Here is a 19,881-nt window from a genome sequence, read left to right as displayed (position 1 = left end):
TTCGTGCTCCAATCTGGCTGAAATTTGGTACACTTAAAGGGCTCATTAAGGCGAATCCTAGTACCACGTTTGGTAGGAATCCGATGCACATTCACGGAGTTATGACCAATTATTTGCGTAAAATAAGGTCGAAGGTCTGTTACGCCCACAGGGTAATCCACAGGAAGGAATAAGCTGAAAATTGCTATGTAGATGGAGTAACCATCGCAGGAATGCCTTTTTGTGGTTTGAAAGGAATCCAGTTAAAGGCCATCGAGATATGACACAAAACCCACCCTGTGTCACAATTACGCGATCGATTTTTATGAATTAAAAAACTATCAGTTTTCACGCCTACCAGGCAAACCGCTTAGAGCAATGAGCTGAAAATCGGTGTGTAGCTGGAATAATCATCATAGAAATTCCTTGCAGTAGTACAGAAGATTCGGATTACAAACCACTGAGTTATGATTCCAAAGTCAACTACGTGTATATAGCATATGCGAGATCGAGATACTCTAATAGAACAGTCACCCTAATAGAGCATTCAGCTACGTACGTATATAACTTACTCCATTGCAAGTTATTCTGTAAGAAGTTCAGCTACAAACAGTTGACAATTCAGCTACAAGCAAGTCACCCTGTAGAGAGCTCAGCTACAAATATATTGCTGTAGAGATTCAGAACATTATAAGTCACACTGAAGAGAATTCAGCTATAAACAAGTCACCTTGTAGAGACAACAAGTCACTCTGTAGAGAATTCAGCTACAAACAAGTCACTGCGTAAAGGGTTCAGCTACAAAATAGCTACCCAGTAGAGAGTTCATCTAGATTAGCCACAAACAAGTTACTTTATGCAACTACTGATGTTCAGCTACAAGTAAGTCACTCTGTAGAGACTTCAGCTACAAACAAGTCACTCTATAGTACAAACAAGTCACCGTGTAACTGGAGAGTTCAGCAACCAATCAAACACACCATTCTGTAAAGAGTTCAGCTATACAGACATGTTATAACTCTATAGAGAAAGTTATAACTCTATAGAGAGATCAACTAGAAACAATTAGTCATCCATTAGAGAGATCAGCTACAAGACATCACCTTATAGAGAGTTTAGTCACAAAGGAACCACCATGTAGAGAGTTCAGCTGCAAACATATCACCCTGTAGAGAGTGCAGCTATGAACAGATCACCCTGTATAGAGTTCAGCTAGAAAAAGTCATCCTGTAGAGAGATGAGCTGGAAGGATCACCTTGTAGAGAGTTCAACTTCAAACAAATCACCCCTCAGATATTTCAGCTACAAACAAGTCACCCTATAGAGAGATTAGCTAGAAGAAGTTACCTTGTACAGAGCTCAGCTACAAAGAAACCATCATATAAATAGTTCAGCTGCAAACAAATCACCCTGTACAAAGTTCAGCTACGAACAGATCACCCTGTAGAGAGATCAGCTAGAAGAAATCACCTTGTAGAGAGTTCAGCTGCAAACAAATCATCTGTAGATAGTTCAGCCAGAAACAAGTTCACCCTGTAGAGAGATCAGCTAGAAACAAGTCACCCCATAGAGAGAGCAGCTACAAGGAAACCATCCTGTAAAGAGTTCAATTACAAACAGACAACCCTATAGAGAGTTCAGCTACAAACAATTCACCCTGTAGAGAGAGCAGCTAGAAGATGTTACCTTGTAGATAGTTCAGCTGCAAACAAATCACCTATATACCGAATTCAGCTACAAACAAATCACCCTGTAAAGAGATCAGCTAGAAGAAGTTATCTTGTAGATAGTTCAACTACAAACAAATCACCCTGTAGAGAGATCAGCAAGAAGAAGTTACCTTGTAGAGAGTTCAGCTACAAAGAAACCATCATGTAGAGAGTTCAGCTACAAACAAATCTCCCTGTAGAGAGATCAGCTAGAAGAAGTTACCTTGTAGAGAGTTCAGCTACAAAGAAGCCATTCTGTAAAGATCTCAGCTGCAAACAAATTACCTATACAGAATTCAGCTACAGACAAATCACCCTGTAGAAAGATCAGCTAGAAGATGTTACTTTGTAGAGAGTTCAGTTACAAAGAATCCACCATGTAGAGAATTCAGCTGCAAACAAATCACCCTGTAGAGAGATCAGCTAGAAGAAGTTACCTTGTAGAGAGTTCAGCTACAAAGAAACCACCATGTAGAGAGTTCAGCTGCAAAGTAATCACCCTGTAGAAACTTCAGCCACAAACAAATTGCCCTGTAGAAAGATCAGTTAGAAGAAGTTGCCTTGTAGAGAGTTCAGCTACAATGAAACCATTCTGTAAAGAGCTCAGCTGCAAACAAATCACCTGTACAGAATTCAGCTACAAACAAATCACCCTGTAGAAAGATCAGCTAGAAGAAGTTACCTTGTAGATAGTTCAACTACAAACAAATCACCCTGTAGAGAGATCAACAAAGAAGTTACCTTGTAGATCGTTCAACTAAAAACAATTCACCCTGTAGAGAGAGCAGCTAGAAGATGTCACCTTGTAGAGTGTTCAGTTACAAAGAAACCACCATGGAGAGTTCTGCAATAAATATTATATGTATTGTATAATTTGTACATTAATTTTACTGATAAAATCAGAATTATTTAAAGTACATCTGCTTCATCTTTTCTTCTTCCTGTGGTAAAGAAAAAAATATAGGTTTAAAAATCCCCAAAGCCGGCCTTAGGCCAGCTTTGGGGTATACAAATACAAAAAGAAGTGAAATCTAATCCAAAACAGCCAAGCTGTAAAAAAAGAGTGCAGCCCTCAAAAAGGCTATGGTGAAAAAAGATGTGAAATCCAAGGTGGCGGCCAAGAATGGCTGTGATGGTAGGTTAATGGTAAAAATTTTAATAACGACAATTGAGGTGAAATTCATCTGAATTGTCGTTATTAAACTTTTTACCATTAACCTACCATCACAGCCATTTCTTGGCCGCCACCTTGGATTTCACATCTTTTTTAACCATAGCCTTTTTGAGGGCTGCACTCTTTTTTTACAACTTGGCTGTTTTGGATTAGATATACATATAGATAGAATACAAAACTAGCCACATAAAATTCAATACAGTACAATTTTACTTTTGTCCTCAATAATCATCACTTTGCCTGTAGATAAGAAGAAATGTCAAACCTGTACCCCTTTGTAGCCATGTAAAAAGGTAAAAACCACTCATGCAGCCATTTCTTGGCTGCCATCTTTGATTTGCAATTTTTCAGCCACCTTATTTACATTCTGGCTGTTTTTGAGTGTTATAGTTAGCTATGGTTAGTATTGGTAAGACATAGACTGCTAGGTTCAATGGATAAAGAACATAAAGGAATCATGTAATAGTAATCACTCAGAATGAGGCAGAGTAGTCAAAGTGATCACAAGCAGGAAACTGTCATGGACAAGTAAACTGAGGCAGAGTTGATGTGGTTTCTAATAGGAAATTTTGTGTTGATGAATCTCATATAAATTTTTATCATCCTGGTAGCTAGACAGGCACATACCGCACATTCAAACTAGTTATGTACATGCATGTGGTCTAGTATTGACTGTTGGGTGAAGCACATGTTCATACATTTAATGAAAGCAGGATTTGTCCAAGTTCTCCAGCTTTTAAAAATTTTTGTTGTATGGTATTACACCATGCATTCTTGAAGGGGAATTGAAGAACTCCATTTAGCAATGTATTTGTTGTACAGACTTCTTGCACTGACATAGCTATAGCGACATGCCCATACAACTAACTGATGTGTGATATATCCAGCAGTGTATAGTGCTGCAACATTATGCACTAATTACTCAAGGGAAGGGCCACATATAGCAATAACTACATATATATTAGCTAGCTAAATTCTTTGGGAACTGTTGGCTGGAGATGGCATGTGAATGAGCTTATGGCTCCATCACGGTGGCCACATTTTCAAGTGAATATTGTTTAGTTGTTCGCTAAAAGTGTCCATGAACACTAATTGCCTGATTTTTAACAAAATTTCAACAACTCAGGCTGTTACCTATTGCGAGGAAGAAAATCCATCCCTCCTGGAGGAGACTGAATGTGGCGCTTGACTATAGAACATTGGGTGGCCTGCAGTTCGAATCCTAGGGTAGGTAAAGTCTTCGAGCAGGCTGTAGGACCAGGTGTCCTACAGACCTTCAGCACTTGTGCTGTAAAGCATTAATAAATAAATAAAGTAGCATCCATTTGGTTCTACTTGGGGTACTTAGAGATAATGAGTTACTCTCTAGAATTCCTATGGATATAATTATATGAAAATAACAAGGAGAAAACATCCTGATGACCTGGTAGACTCCTGTAAGCGTTCGAGCGTAAATCGGATGGCTGCAGGTTCGAGGCTGCCTAGGTCCAGTCATGGATTTCTTCTGCCGGCTTTCTGTGACTTTTCAAACACACCTTATGTAGCTAAAATCTTTGAGCAGGCTGTAGGACCAGGTGTCCTACAGACCTTCAGCACTTACGTTGTAAAGTATCTAATCAAAAACAGCCAAGCTGTAGAAAAAGGAGTGCGGCCCTTGAAAAGGCTATGGTGAAAAAAGATGTGAAATCCAAGGTGGCGGCCAAGAAATGGCTGTGATGGTAGGTTAATGGTAAAAATTTTAATAACGACAATTCAGGTGAATTTGGTGCCGCTTGGTCAATTGGCACAAAATTCACCTGGATTGTCGATATTAAAATTTTTACCATTAACCTACCATCACAGCCATTTCTTGGCTGCCACCTTGGATTTCACATCTTTTTTCACCATAGTCTTTTCAAGGGCCGCACTCCTTTTTTTACAGCTTGGCTGTTTTTGATTAGATTTCACTTCTTTTTGTATTTGTATACCCCAAAGCCGGCCTATGGCCAGCTTTGGGGCTTTTTAACCTATATACTTTTCTTTACCACAGGAAAAAGAAAAAGATGAAGCAGATTTTATAAATTCTTTAACTCATTCTGATTTTATCAGTAAATGTACAAATTATATATATAATGCATATATCAAGAGTTCATAATATAAAAAGAGAGCATATATTTATTACATGTCAATTAATCCCCACAGGATAATTTGCAGCTGATCTCTCTAATGGGTGACTTAAAATGTAGCTGAACTCTCTACAGGTTGATCTGCTTGTACGTAGATGAACTCTTTACAGGATTCTCTCTACAGGGTGATTTAACTCTAGCTGAACTCTCTGCAGGGTTATCTGTTTGTAGTTGAATTCTCTACAGGGTGATTTGTTTGCAGCTGAACTCTCTACAAGGTAACTTCTTCTAGCTGATCTGTCTACAGGGTGACTTGTTTCTAGCTGGTCTCTCTACAGGGTGATTTGTTGTAGCTGAATTCTCTACAGGGTGATGTGTTTGCAGTTGAACTCTCTACATGGTGGTTGCTTTGTAGCTGAACTCTCTAAAAGGTGACTTCTTCTAGCTGAACTCTCTACAGTGTGATCTTTTCATAGCTGAACTCTCTACAAGATGATTTGTTTGCAGCTGAACTCTCTACATGATGATTTCTTTGTAGCTGAACTCTCTACAGGGTGATTTGTTTGTAGCTGAAATCCCTACAAGGTAACTTCTTCTAGCTGATCTTTCTACAGGGTGATTTGTTTGTAGCTGAATTCTCTACATGGTGGTTTCTTTATAGCTGAACTCTCTACAAGGTGACTTCTTCTAGCTGATCTCTCTACAGGGTGATTTGTTTGTAGCTGAACTCTCTACAAGTGATTTGTTTGTAGCTGAACTCTCTACAAGGTGATACTTCTAGGTGATCTCTCTACAGGATGACTTGTTTCTAACTGAACTCTCAACGGGGTGATCTGTTCATAGCTGAACTTTCTACTGGGTGATTTGTTTGCAGCTGAACTCTCTACATGGTGGTTTCTTTGTAGCCAAACTCTCTAAAAGGTAATTTCTTCTAGCTGAACTCTCTACAGGGTGACTTGTTTCTAGCTGATCTCTCTACAGGGTGATCTGTTCATAGCTGAACTTTCTACAGGGTGATTTGTTTGCAGCTGAACTCTCTATATGGTAGTTTCTTTGTAGCTGAACTCTCTACAATGTGACTTCTTCTAGCTGAACTCTCTACAAGGTGACTTGTTTCTAGCTGATCTCTCTACAGGGTGACTAGTTTCTAGCTGAACTCTCTACAGGTGACTTGTTTGTAGCTGAACTCTCTACATGGTGGTTTCGTTGTAGCTGAACTCTCTACAAGGTAACTTCTTCTAGCTGATCTTTTTACAGGGCATATTTGTTTGTAGCTGAGTTCTCTACAGGGTGATTTGTTTGCAGCTGAACTCTCTACATGGGAGTTTCATTGTAACTGAACTCTCTACAATGTGACTTCTTCTAGCTAAACTCTCTACAGGGTGATCTTTTCATAGCTAAACTCTCTACAGGATGATTTGTTTGCAGCTGAACTCTCTACATGATGATTTCTTTGTAGCTGAACTCTCTACAGGGTGATTTGTTTGTAGCTGAACTCCCTACAAGGTAACTTCTTCTAGCTGATATATCTACAGGGCGATTTGTTTGTAGCTGAGTTCTCCACAGGGTGTTTGTTTGCAGCTGAACTCTCTACATGGTAGTTTCTTTGTAGCTGAACTCTCTACAATGTGACTTCTTCTAGCTGAACTCTCTACAGGGTGACTTGTTTCTAGCTGATCTCTCTACAGGGTAACTTGTTTCTAGCTGAACTCTCTACAGGTGATTTGTTTGCAGCTGAACTCTCTACATAGTGGTTTCTTTGTAGCTGAACTCTCTACAAGGTAACTTTTTCTAGCTGATCTTTCTACAGGGTGATTTGTTTGTAGCTGAATTCTCTACAGGGTGATTTATTTGCAACTGAACTCTCTACAAGGTGACTTCTTCTAGTTGAACTCTCTACAGAGTAATTAATTTTTTGCAGCTGAACTCTCTACATGGTGGTTTCTTTATAGCTGAACTCTCTACAGGGTGATCTGTTCGTAGCTGAACTCCCTACAAGGTAACTTCTTCTAGTTGATCTTTCTACAGGGCGATTTGTTTGTAGCTGAGTTCTCTACAGGGTGATTTGTTTGCAGCTGAACTCTCTACATGGTGGTTTCTTTGTAGCTGAACTCTCTACGATGTGACTTCTTCTAGCTGAACTTTCTACAGGGTGACTTGTTTCTAGCTGATCTCTCTACAGGGTGACTTGTTTCTAGCTGAACTCTCTACAGGGGGTTTGTTTGCAGCTGAACTCTCTACAAGGTGACTTCTTCTAGCTGATCTCTCTACAGGGTAATTTGTTTGTAGCTGAACTCTCTACAGGTGATTTGTTTGTAGCTGAACTTTGTACAAGGTGATACTTCTAGGTGATCTCTCTACAGGATGACTTGTTTCCAGGGGCGTAGCTAGCCAGAAGGTGATGGAGGGGCAGGCATACCCCCACGAAACACTCAAAATCATTCATGATTGCAAAAAAGGCTAATGACCCAATGGTGGGCTAGCCAACATACGGTGTTGTATTATTACAGCTTAAAGAACTAGCTACGTAACTATTTCAGTACTGACTGCTTCCAATCGAGGTAGCTATATTCGTCGAGCATCATCGCACGTGCCACAACTGTACTCCAACAAATTCATCCACAGTCCGGTAGAGCTAATACTTTAGTGTAAATACAGGTTACTTTACGTTAGCCACAGCCTGTGCTGCAGTCCTAGCACACTGCTGACAGGATGATGTATTCACTCACTTCACTCGGCGAAATTGAAATGCCATGTATTGCACGAAATCCCACCTGTCTTGCTAGCAGAACTTGTAAGCTTGACTGATCCACCTGACTGACTGACTGACAAAGTAAAAACAGACTGCACTGCCGTACGTACAAAGGTCCAGTGTGATCGACTCGATAAAATAAACTTGGTACATTTATTTAGCTAACACTTTATCACCTCGTAGGCAGTAGGTTCGTAGCGTCATCTGGTCTCCTTTGTCACTTGTGACTCCTGCCGCGGAGAAGCGGGTCACTCTTTTTAGATTCAAAAATGTTCCATCACGCGAGTAATCTAGGCTAAATATAGAAGTATGTCTCTAATATTTTCGTTCGATGGATTCACGAGCGAGTTGAATGTTGTGTGTGCGCATTCACTAGCAACCCCTGGTGATACCGCGTAGTAGATAATTTACAGTCATTTGCGTGTCAGTTTAACACTGGTAAACTTCTGACGAAGGTTTTAAAAAAATCATTTAGTGATGGGGGGGCAAATGCCCCCCCTTAGCTACGCCTCTGCTTGTTTCTAATTGAACTCTCAACAGGGTGATCTGTTCATAGCTGAACTTTCTACTGGGTGATTTGTTTGCAGCTTAACTCTCTACATGGTGGTTTCTTTGTAGCTGAACTTTCTACAAGGTAACTTCTTCTAGTTGATCTCTCTACAGGGCAATTTGTTTGAGCTGAAATCTCTACATGATGGTTTCTTTGTAGCTGAACTCTCTATTAGGCCCCTATTCGGTGATTATTAGTTTCTCATCCAGCCTTTCTAATTATTATGATGCGGGCGGGAGGGTATTACCATTATACCATTATTTTATAATATTAACACACTGATGTACAGACCTTGTCCAAATTGTCTTTTTTTCTTACTACAAACATTTCCTTCACTACTTTTCGTGATCGTCAACTGTTTTTCGACAGTCAACTGAAAGCCTGCTTTGATGAAGTCGATAGAGCACGATTGCAACTGGCACTGCAGCAATTTGCTAAGGAAAACAACAGTTCTACTGGTGATATATAGCGCATTGTAGCGCTTATCAACAAAAAATATAACAGTTTGGTATCACGTGTTCTTCTGAGCATGCGCAGAGTAAATAATGGCTTACCATGCGGTAGCTTAAGAAGGATGCGGGCGGTGGATGAGAAACTAATAATCACCAAATAGGGGCCTTAGGTACCTTCTTCTGGCTGATCTGACTACAGGGTGACTTGTTTGTAGCTGAATTCCCTACAGAATAACTTGTAATGTAATATGATTGAGTAAATTATAAATGCAGCTGAATGCTTTATTAGGGTGACTGTTCTATTAGAGTATCTCGATCTCGCATTTGCTACACGTAGTTGCCTTTCGAATCATAACTCAGTGGTTTGTAATCCGATTCTTCTGTACTACTGCAAGGACTTTTTATGATGATTATTCCAGCTACATACTGATTTTCAGCTCATTGCTCTAAGCGGTTTGCCTGATAGACACGAAAACTAATAGTTTTTTTATTTATAAAAATCGATCGCGTAATTTTGACACAGGTAGGGTTTTGTGTCATATCTCCGTGGTCTTTATCCCGATTCCTTTCAAACCACAAAAAGGCACTCCTACGATAGTTGCTCCATCTATATAGCAATTTTTCAACTGATTCCTCAAAGGAGTTTACCCTGTAGGCGTGACAGACCTTCGACCTTATTTACGCAAATAATCGGTCATAACTCCGTGAATATTCATCGAATTCCTACCAAAGTTGGTACAGAGATCCGCCTTAATGAGCCCTTTAAGTGTACCAAATTGCAGCCCGATCCGAGCACGAATTCGTGTTTTATGGCGGATTTTGCGAAGTGTGCGAAATGAAGAAGTAGAAGTAGAAGAAAAAAACGAAGAAATTAAAACGAAATTTTGTTCGCTCGTATCTCGGAAATGGCTGGAACGATTTTCTTACAATTTGGTGTGTAGACTTCCCTTGCTGGCCGGCACCTCTCTAGCAAATTTTGTTCCAATCGGATGAGGGATCACAGAGCTACATAGATGTGAAAATTGCGTTTTCTTTCTTCCTGTTAATATACTCACGGGTGGCACGCCGGCTTCTTGGGCCGCACGACACACTACCGTGTGTCTTGATTAATAATAATAAAAAAAAAGTAGGAGGGATTTTTTCCTCTTTGGCCCTTTTCTGTTTCACCTTATTGTTAGGTAGGTAAAGTAATCATTTAAAGCTCCAGATCCTGTTAGGTTAGGTAATCCAAAGGCTGCAGCACATGTTACTGTCAGACCTTCAGTGCTGGTCACCGTAAAGTACTACTATATACTAATAATAATGACTCGCACCTAGCTGGAGGAGCCATATAACCTCATTCACAGTCATACAGGCTATGTAGTTACAGCCAATAGCATGACTTCTCTGGGCCTCCCCTTAGTACATAGTGTTATTGCACTTATAAGTTGCATGGTTATATGATACACCACTAACCTTTCATGTCATTATCCACTTCCCAGTCGATTAATATAATTAGTTAAACTGATATAGCTATTATGAAAAGTAATATATAAGTCAGTAGACACCCTGGCAGACGAGTCATAACCGCTTCATGCGGAGTATAGCTAGCTAACATATACATCGTGTACTACAGCTATTGCAGTGAGCAGTATTATAGCCTCAGCAATAGCCGAGCATGCAATACCGGCTCACTGTAATTTGATCAGTCAGACTTCGGTTAAACTCTTAAAGTATATTAAACAATAATTGCTTACCACACGACTCAGTAAAGCACGTGGAGTGGGGTTGAGTCCTTGACATCAGCGGACTACTCGAAATCATCACAAAAAGTGCTGTGAACCAACTTAACTGAGCGACGTATTTCATTGCCCTGGCCTGAATGAAAAGTAATATATAAGTCATATATATATAAGTGGTTTTGCATGAAAACCGACGTGGAAGCCGTTTTGCGGAGAATATACGGGGATCGGGAAAAAAGTAGCCTTTGGCGCAGCCTGAAGCGCAAACAAGAAAGTCTCTGTATTTTTAGTGATTGCTCATGCCGCAAGAAACTAAAAGAATTGACGCGAAACCTGAAGGTAACTCGTATCCGAGCTCATATCAAAACATTCTATTGGGAATTGTAAACCGAAGCAGTCTAAACAAAATTTTGCGTAACATCAAGTTTTACTATTACATCTTATGAATTATGTAATAAAATAGCTTAAAATCAACTGCACGTCATTTTGGTATTCATAGCTTAGACAAACCAGTTGATTGAAAACTCTTGTCGGCAGCCATTATTTCTTCCCCTATGCAAAATAGCTACATGGATTTTAATAATAAATATACTAAATACAAAAAATGTAAAAAAGCAACCGTTAGCACCCATAAGGCCACTCCAAATGAGGGGCGTAGCTAGCCAGACGGTGGTGGGGGCCATCCCCTACAAACACTCGACATTGTTCGTAATTGCACAAAAGGCTAATGACCCAATGACGGACTAGCCAACATACGGTGTTGTATTATTACAGCTTATTTAACTAGCTACATAACTACTTCATTACTGATTGCTACCAGTTATCACTTATCAATGGAAATATTTTCGTCGAGCATCATCGCACGTGCCACAACTGTACTCCAACAAATTCGCCCACAATCCAGTAGAACTATATTGTGAATATTTTAGTACAAATACAATGTGTCAGTTACTTACGTCAGCCACAGTCTGTGCTGCAGTCCTAGCACACTGCATGGCATAGTATGACGAGCTCACTCACTTCAGCCGGCGAAATTCAAACGCCATACCGGTATTGGCACGAAATCCCAACTCTATACCTTTCCTGTTAGCAGAATTTGTAAGCTTGTGACGGATCATCTGACTGGCTGACACTGAAGTGAAAAAAATTTAACTGGCATGCCACTACGCTGTAAGAAGATCCAGTGTAATTAACTCGGGTAAATAAAGTTGGTTCAATTAACACTTTATCACCTCGTAGGTTTGTAGCATCATTGCATATCACTTGTCACTTCTGAGTTGCGACTCTTACGAAGTCACTTTGAGCGGGGTCATCTGTCTTTAGATTCGAAAAATGCACTAACACGTGAGTAGTGTAGGCTAAATATAGAATTGTGTCTAATATTTTCGTTCGGTGAAGGCCTAGTGTCTATACGGAGAACCCCTGGGGATCCGGGCATACCTTATTTTTAGCGCATCGTTTTATTAATTGCTTGTAACGCGCAAGAAATCATCGTATTATTATCACCATTCACAAACGAGTTGAATGTTGTGTGCACTCGCGTAGTAGCGCACAAACAGTAATTTGGGATGCGTGTCAGTTACTGCAAAGCTTGTGACGGAAGTTTAAAAAATACATCACTTAGTGACGGGGGGCAAATGCCTCCCCTTGGCTACGCCACTGCTCCAAATAAATTCTCTGTTTCCCGTCCACCGCCCGCATCTAGATACTGTCAGCTATAAATATTCCATTATTCCGTATTCTTCCATTATTTTCCGGTTATTCTTGCATACTGACAGGCTCAGTAAAAGCAATCTCGAAACAGGGTCAGCAGTGCTATCAAGTCGGCACAAACTTCACGTTTGTGTTATTTTTGCAGCTTAAAAGGGAAGGAACAAGCTTAGGCATGCCTTTATGCAGCTTTTTATGGTTGTGCCAGGAAAATAATGGTTTGAAAAGCTGCCAATCTTATAATGAAATAATGGAAATGGACCGCCCGCCCACATGCAAATATGCTTGAATCCAGGACGGGAAACAGAGAATTTATTTGGAGTGGCCTAATCTCCACAGGACATCATATAACAAAATAAAGCCCTTGAAGTACTCTACACGATTCCGCCCGAAGTAACCCTCTATCGTTACCATAGTAACAGTTATGTACTGTTGATTACAACATAATATGCGCCCCCATACAATTTCCTATGGAAAATTTAATTACTCGGGTGGGAAAACCCCAAAAAAGCAACGTGTTATCTTCAACCAAATTCACTTGGTATCATTCTACGTATCAGCACTTGCTGATTAAGAATCCGCCCGAAGTAAATGCCAAACTAATTGTTGTACGGAGTTACATTGCGAAACAAACTAAAAAACTGGTTTTTTCCGCTAAATTATTACGTAATCTAGCGATACAAGGCTCTATCCTGCCTTTTCACTTAATTACTTCACAAACCCCTATATATCACTCGAATCGCCATTGATTAAGGGTTCTGATGAGCCACAGTAGATCTACGTAAATGAACGTATGCGGAAAGTTATGACGCTGTATTTAACAGTCGGTATAATTTTTGCGCATTTTTTACGTTGCGGATTTTTATAATGTATGGCCAGTAAAAGTTGACAAATGTTTTGATATACTCGTATCTATACACTCGCAACAGAGTTTATAAGTCTCCAGTGGGACATCACTACGAGAAGAGGAGTACGATGCCGGTCATAGAGTCTATATATCAAGTACTTGATTTACCCTCTTGACTCTTGTATGTTTAATTCCACATGTTTATGCACCTATCAATGTCAAGTCCCACTCCCATACACCACTGGGGATTTGACATCTACACTTGCCCCACCTCTGGGGCTTTTGATGGTGGCAGTTTATGCTGAACCAAAAATTATTTTATAGGTAAATCAAATCCCCTATAGAAACCCTTCTGTCAAGTTGGGGACATAGTGGGGTTTTGACAAGCTTCTTAGCCCCATGCAGTACTGGGGAATTTGACACTAGACTTTGTCAAATCCTCTGTATTACCCCACCCTACCTTGGAGGCAGGGAATGACATTAATAGGCGCAGTAGTACAACACAGGCATGCTAGTTTACAGTGGGTCACCGCTAAGTCGTGGTTATGCAATCATTCAAATGTCTAGTTTTCAAGAGTTGTAGAGGAAATTGAGGGAGATTGATGTCAATGGTCCTTCTGATGACAGTAAGTGTTGTAGAGAGATGTTTAGCCACTGGCTTCAAAAAGGTGTAACTGCAATCTGGGAAAAGTTGATGGCTGCTCTAGAATCACCTGGTATTGAACACAATAGTTTGGCAGATTCCATTCTACGTATACTTACACCAGGTATGTACTCGAATGTCATCAGAAGAAATATTATTTTACTGAAATATACACATATGCACAGTACATACAGACTCTTTCTCTCTCTCTCTCTCTCTCTCTCTCTCTCTCTCTCTCTCTCTCTCTCTCTCTCTCTCTCTCTCTCTCTCTCTCTCTCTCTCTCACACACACACACACACACATACGTTGAAATTTCTGCTGTGTATGCTTCATAGGAGATTCTACTATTGTTGATCCCCTTAAAGAAGCCAAGTATTGATCACACTGTAGGTAAGCTGTCACACTGCCTGCTTCAGATGTGATGTGTACTATGTTGTGTATAAATTTGTTAGGTCTACCTTTGGCAAGCCCCAAGATCAACCAAATAGCAATCCTGATATTTTGACCTCTGTTGTGAAAGAATTACAGCTGACACAAAATAGAACAGAGTCTCAAGGATTTGTTTCTAGAGGTAACATTGTACTCTATACAATTTGTGTTTGTTTATACTGTTTGTAATTTAATAGGGATGGAATCGGATAATTCAGATTTTAAAGGGTTTGAAATTATACCTCCTGGTCGAAAATACATTCGTCAATACCAGACAGAGTTAGCCACTCCGGGGAAAAAACCGCATAATAGTGGTCCCAACTGGTACAGGGAAAACCCTAGTTGCTTGTATGATCATTTGTGCCAATTTGAACCACCATGGCAGGAGAGGGAAGGTGCTGTTTCTTGTGCCCAAGACCCCTCTTGCTGATCGACAAAAAGAGAGGCTCACCTATCACATTACTGGAGCTGAAGTGATGAGTCTTACTGGGGACTCAAGTAGCACATTTGCTTTGTCTTCTCTGCTGCAAAAGAACGACATCGTGGTGTGTACTCCACAAATACTGATCAACAATCTTGAGTCAGACAGTGTACAGTTAGAAAATATTTCACTCATTGTGTTTGATCAGTGTAACCATTGTAAATGCCAGGCACCTTATGCTTCTATCATGATCAAGTATCTAAAAAAGAAATTAAGACTGAAAAGGAGAGACTTGGTTACCACAAATAGTTGGATTAACTGCTTCACCAGGTGCTGGAGACAGTCATAAGCCTGATCCTATGAAAACCATCGATCATTTGGCAACACTTGGTGCACTAATGGATGTTGATGCTGGATACATTACTGTTAAGGAGAATTTAGCCGAGTTACATCAATTCACTAGCAAAACTGAGTTTTCTAAAGTTCCGATGCCAGGCCGAATATCAGATAATGATTTTCAATCACTCCTTTACAAGTACATTTAGCAGCTTGATGAAATAGTTCAAAACATCACTTTAAAGTGCACACACCACTGTTATACACATCAGGGCTATATTAACTTTCTTTTTGAGCTGCTTTCTGATTCCAAACTGAGATCAGACAAGCCAGAACTAGAGAGAAGTATTCGTGCCATCCTCGAGCACCTTCAACACTATGTGAAGATTTTACTCTACTACAATGACTATGAGTGTGAAGATTCTTTATCAGTGAAGTTTAGCAAGTTAAGGAATCCTGATGCAGATAAAATGATCAGAGTGGAAAAACAGCTCTGGGATTTACTGGAGCAATTTCAACAAGAAGTACAGCAGATCACTGGATCTGTCAATCCCAAACTTGCTCAGCTAAAAAAGTTACTTCAAGATGGTTTTCAATGCAAAGGCAGTAAATCTACTGTCTTTGTCACTGTGCATCCAAGATGACGGAATGGATCAAGCGACAACCTGAACTGGAATCGATTCAACCAGATGTAGTGGTTGGTTCTGGGCATGAAACTAGACCTACGAACGATGCTGAACGACAGCATAGAATCAAGAGTTTCCATGAAGGCAGACTCAATCTTTTAGTAGTTTTGGAGGAAGGTATTAATGTACCAGCTTGTAACCTTGTTATTTGCTACCAGCATGTAACTAATGGGATCAGCCTGGTACAGTCGAAAGGGAAGAGCTTGATCTATACACAGTAAATGCTACGCTATCATCAGTAAGGGAACACCAAAAGAATTTCAAGAGCTGCAAAATGAAGAGAAGAATCATCTTGTTGACAACATGATAGAGAATCATTTGCCATTCAAATCACAATGGAGTTTGAAAATTCACAAATTTCAGTCAAAGATTTTGGATGAAGTAGAGTTGGAGGAAAATTTTTTAGTTGAACGGAAGAAAGCCAATGACCTCAGTAGTGCCCATTTAATATGCAACACTTGTGATACCCTTGCTTGTTATGGCGAAGAAGTTTATATCCATGAAAAACAGTATGTAGTGATTTCAGACAACATTCATGAAAAATATGTCACCAGGTCTCACGAGAAACCAATCATTAAAAGCAATCTTGAAGTACGTAACAGTGTATGAAGCTCATGCATGTGAAATAGTCACCTACAGTGAAACCTCAGTTATCCGAACCCCTTGGCACCAAGGGTGGTCCATAAGTCTGAAAAGTCCATATCTCTGAAACTGTGTATAAATAACCTTAAAATAGCATTTTAAAAATATCTGTATTTCAACTACCCCAATAGAACAGTCACTACTCTAATAGAGCAGTCATTTCCGTAGTTCGGACCTGTTCGGTTAACCAAGAATCCGGATAAGTAGGGTCCGGATAACTGAGGTTCCACTGTATATCGAATGCAAGGCTATGTTTATGAACATCTGAGAGCATCAGCTACCATTCAATAGTAAATAGACACATGCACGATGACCGCACCTTGATTTATAGCCCAAATAGTTATATTAAAATTAGGCAGTGGATACTGAACCAATAGTCGGTTCAATAACCTATACTGTCCGAGGTACTGGTTAAAATAAAACTTAGACAAAAAGGGTCACAGTATATATAGTAAGAAGAACGTACCTAAAGGTGAGTCATCAAAAGTGAGCCAGTTTTGACAGAAGCCCTTTGACACCTGATTCTTTGAAATGAATGTAGTATAATTAGTTCAGGCTTATTTGTGATGGTTTCTTCTCCCATTATTAATTTTACTCTTGGTTTAACCCTGCAAGACTTCTAAGGTGCAACATTGCCTTCTTTGGAACACCACAAATCCACAGGCCACCTGTTAGTGGTTTCGTTACAAAAGTAGTAAGCAGCAGTTGATCTCTCACTGATACTACTCATTTCATGCAGCTGTCACAGGTATTATAGTCTAGTGAATTAGCAAGAGGTCTGACACCGCCCAAAAATAGTGTGTAACATTCCAAATCTCACCATTTTTTTTGCAAAGATTCCAGAGTGCAAATTTTGAAATTTACATAGCTAGCTACACTTTATGCAGTTGGCTGGCTTCCAGGATAATTAGATTACTGGTGAAACAAATGCACAGTGCTCACGAGACTAAACTGAAATGTAACACAACACACAAAATAATTTACACAGTATAATTTACAATAAATATATGGAAATGATCGGACTTGTAAAAGACTTGTCGAGATTCCATTTTATCAGAAGATTCCAGATTCTTGATCAAGATTCCAAATTCCATTTTGGGATTCCAAGTGATTTGTTTTTACCTTCTGACAATCGGCAACTACCGTTTTTCCTTGCCAGAGCAGCATACAATGTACAAATAAATTAAACATAGCTAGCTAACAAGTACAAAATCTAACACGATACAAAATAAATACATGGACACAATACACAACAAACAAATGCAACACCTTAAAGCAAATTACAAAAACGATTTAACAGAATTGCACCAAAACAAAATAACCATTGTCGCTAATAGCAACTGTCTGTTACAGTAAAATTCTCACCAACAACAAAAAAGAAATGACTGTTGTTGTTGTTAATAGCAACAGTAAAATTAGATTGTGTTTAAATTCTAGTTGGTGTTGACCCAGTGAATTTGTTTAATAAGAACAGAAACCCATGTGGTTGGTGACATTTCAACATTATTATTATTATTATATAGTGGTGTTCCATATAAGGTAATTTTAAATTTCAGTCACTATTGCCACACAGCCTCATGGAAGTTTCACACTCCTTTGTGCCTTCGACGCTTATAAACTCCTGTGCAAAGCCAATGGCATTTCTTGAATCATAACAAATAGTGCACTTGTATGGTCTTTTAAGGTGGCTCAGTACAGATTCTGTATGGCTTCACCATGAAATTTACAGGGCCTGAAACAAGCAAGCTATCACCATAAAGTACCTTGTACTAATAGAAATCAATGAAGCATTTGTTCTCTACCCTTTAACTACACCAAACAGGAGCTCTCTGGAATGTGTGTAGTGGGAGTTCCAAGTTTATTGCTTCAGAGTTAATACTTTCCTTTGCACTTGGCGCAATGGGGCTGGTTTGCTGTTAGACACTATTAACCTCATTATCTATCATTGTGCGGAGCTACTTTTCTTATCAGGTCTTTAGTTCACGTGTTAATTCTACCCATACATGTCACACAAAGACATATTAAGACATTTAATTCAGAAAATTGCTATACATTTGTTCTGCGGTAGAAATGACAGCTGTTACAGGCATGTCCAATGCATTTGCATTGGAAAAACTATTAATGAAACTAAATATTGTGTACCACCTACTTAAAGTTCGATTAGCAACTTTCAGGGAGTGATATCATATATATATACATGTAGAGCAACTCTCTGCGAGTCTAATACAAATGTTAGAAGAAGCTCAATTGTGGCTCCCAAAATGGTCTCAACCAAACCAGTGTAGAAGATTTCTCCATACATTTTGTATTGGGTGTTTCGGGGCCATGTAATATATAACCTGTGACACATGATATATACATCAGATTCCAGACTAGATTTGGAAAGAGCAGTGAATGGCGATTTAAATGAACTATAGTAGGAGGAAGCCAGAGGAAATTTAACCTGTAATTTTAAGGTTGAAAATCATTAATTTTCTCTATGGCAAAATGAGTGGCGAATATTTGGAAGGGAACGTTCCAGTAGCATTCCAACCTCTTGACACCCATTATCCATAGATATTCTCACTACATTAATGATTCAAAGAAACAACAGCATTGTGAAATTGGCAAATCACTCCGCAGGTTGGTTTATGGAATTTACAGTGTTATTTGCAAGGTAGTAGTTCAGTTTGGATATTTTCTTTTTCAGCTTGAATGTCTTGATATGTTAGTAACAGGCTTTTTTATAAAAACATCGTCACTATGGGCAGAAGCGAGTATCATAAATTGGCTTCCACACAATTGCGGTTTATATACTACTTCTTGTCCATCCAAAATCTGACAGTCATATCTTGAAAATTTGGCAACTAGTTCATCTTTGTATTGAGACTTGTTAAATGCTGTGATGAGCTGTGCTTATGTAACATAATTATATTCATTTGATTATAATTAAGTCTTACTATATACTAATGTGATTGCTTGTTGAAGCCTTATGAAAATTGTATCAAGCCAATTTAATTACTATTTTCTTAACTTTCATTCCTATGTTGTTTATTATTATTATCAAGTCTACCAGTTGGACACTGGAGGGTTTGCACCATCATCTTAATAATTCCCCTCCTTTGTGTAATTTCTATTCCTATGTCATCTTAACAGCTCCTTTGTGTAATCCCCATTCCTATGTCATCTTAACAATTCCCCTCCTCAAGCTGATAGTAGGTACTAGCTACCAGGTAGAAATCTGTGTACTTGTAACATAATTAAGTCTCACTACTAATGTGATTGCTTGTTGAAGCCTTATGAAATTGTATTAAGCCAATTTATTTAATATTCCCTTAACTTCCATTCCTATGTCATCTTTATAATTCCCCTAGCTTCTTTGTGTAATTTCCATTCTTAACAATTCCCCTCCTCAAGCTGATAGTAGGCACTAGCTACCAGGTATAGAAGTCCTACAGTAATACAAAGGAATAACACTAAGTATGTGTGATTCAAATTTAAGTCTCAAATTGAGTATATATACAGGTATAAGGTAAACATTATGCAAAAACAGCTAGGCTGTACATTTAGAAAGCAAAGTACATAGCTAGCAGGCACAGTAACAGAAAAGGCTGATAGCCGCCTGGAATGGCCAAGAAGAATGATCTTTTTGGGAAACCCTGCTAAATACTACCACAAAAGTCTATGTAGCTAGCATCCTTGTATATATACTCATCAAAATGATGGTTGTATTGAAATAGCAGCC

At 39.2% G+C, this 19,881-nt stretch overlaps 2 protein-coding genes across 4 annotated transcripts in view; one reads left to right on the top strand and one right to left on the bottom strand.

Moving 5' to 3' along the window:
• Positions 1-10,602, bottom strand: part of LOC136264398 (putative phosphatidylglycerol/phosphatidylinositol transfer protein DDB_G0282107) — a 40,407-nt gene extending 29,805 nt beyond the window's left edge. The window contains exon 1 of the mRNA XM_066059126.1: positions 10,458-10,602. Within this exon, the coding sequence (XP_065915198.1) occupies positions 10,458-10,569 (112 nt within the window). The 5' untranslated portion in view covers positions 10,570-10,602. The remainder of the gene's footprint in view (positions 1-10,457) is intronic.
• The window catches only part of LOC136264318 (antiviral innate immune response receptor RIG-I-like), a 174,612-nt gene that overhangs the window by 99,573 nt on the left and 55,158 nt on the right, over positions 1-19,881 (top strand). Inside the window, exon 1 of one of the 3 annotated variants that reach the window (XM_066059033.1) lies at positions 13,687-13,766. The exons of 1 other annotated variant lie outside the window; for it this stretch is intronic. In XM_066059033.1, coding sequence (XP_065915105.1) covers positions 13,694-13,766 — 73 coding nt within the window. In that variant the 5' untranslated portion in view covers positions 13,687-13,693. Of the gene's footprint in view, positions 1-13,686; positions 13,767-19,881 lie in introns of those variants that run through there. One more of the 3 variants, XM_066059035.1, reaches the window with a different exon arrangement.

This window comes from Dysidea avara, chromosome 8 (assembly GCF_963678975.1).
Source record: "Dysidea avara chromosome 8, odDysAvar1.4, whole genome shotgun sequence".
Classification (NCBI taxonomy): Eukaryota; Metazoa; Porifera; class Demospongiae; order Dictyoceratida; family Dysideidae; genus Dysidea; species Dysidea avara.
The sequence above is the reverse complement of the archived record's forward strand: the minus strand, read 5'-3'. Positions and strand labels throughout refer to the sequence as shown.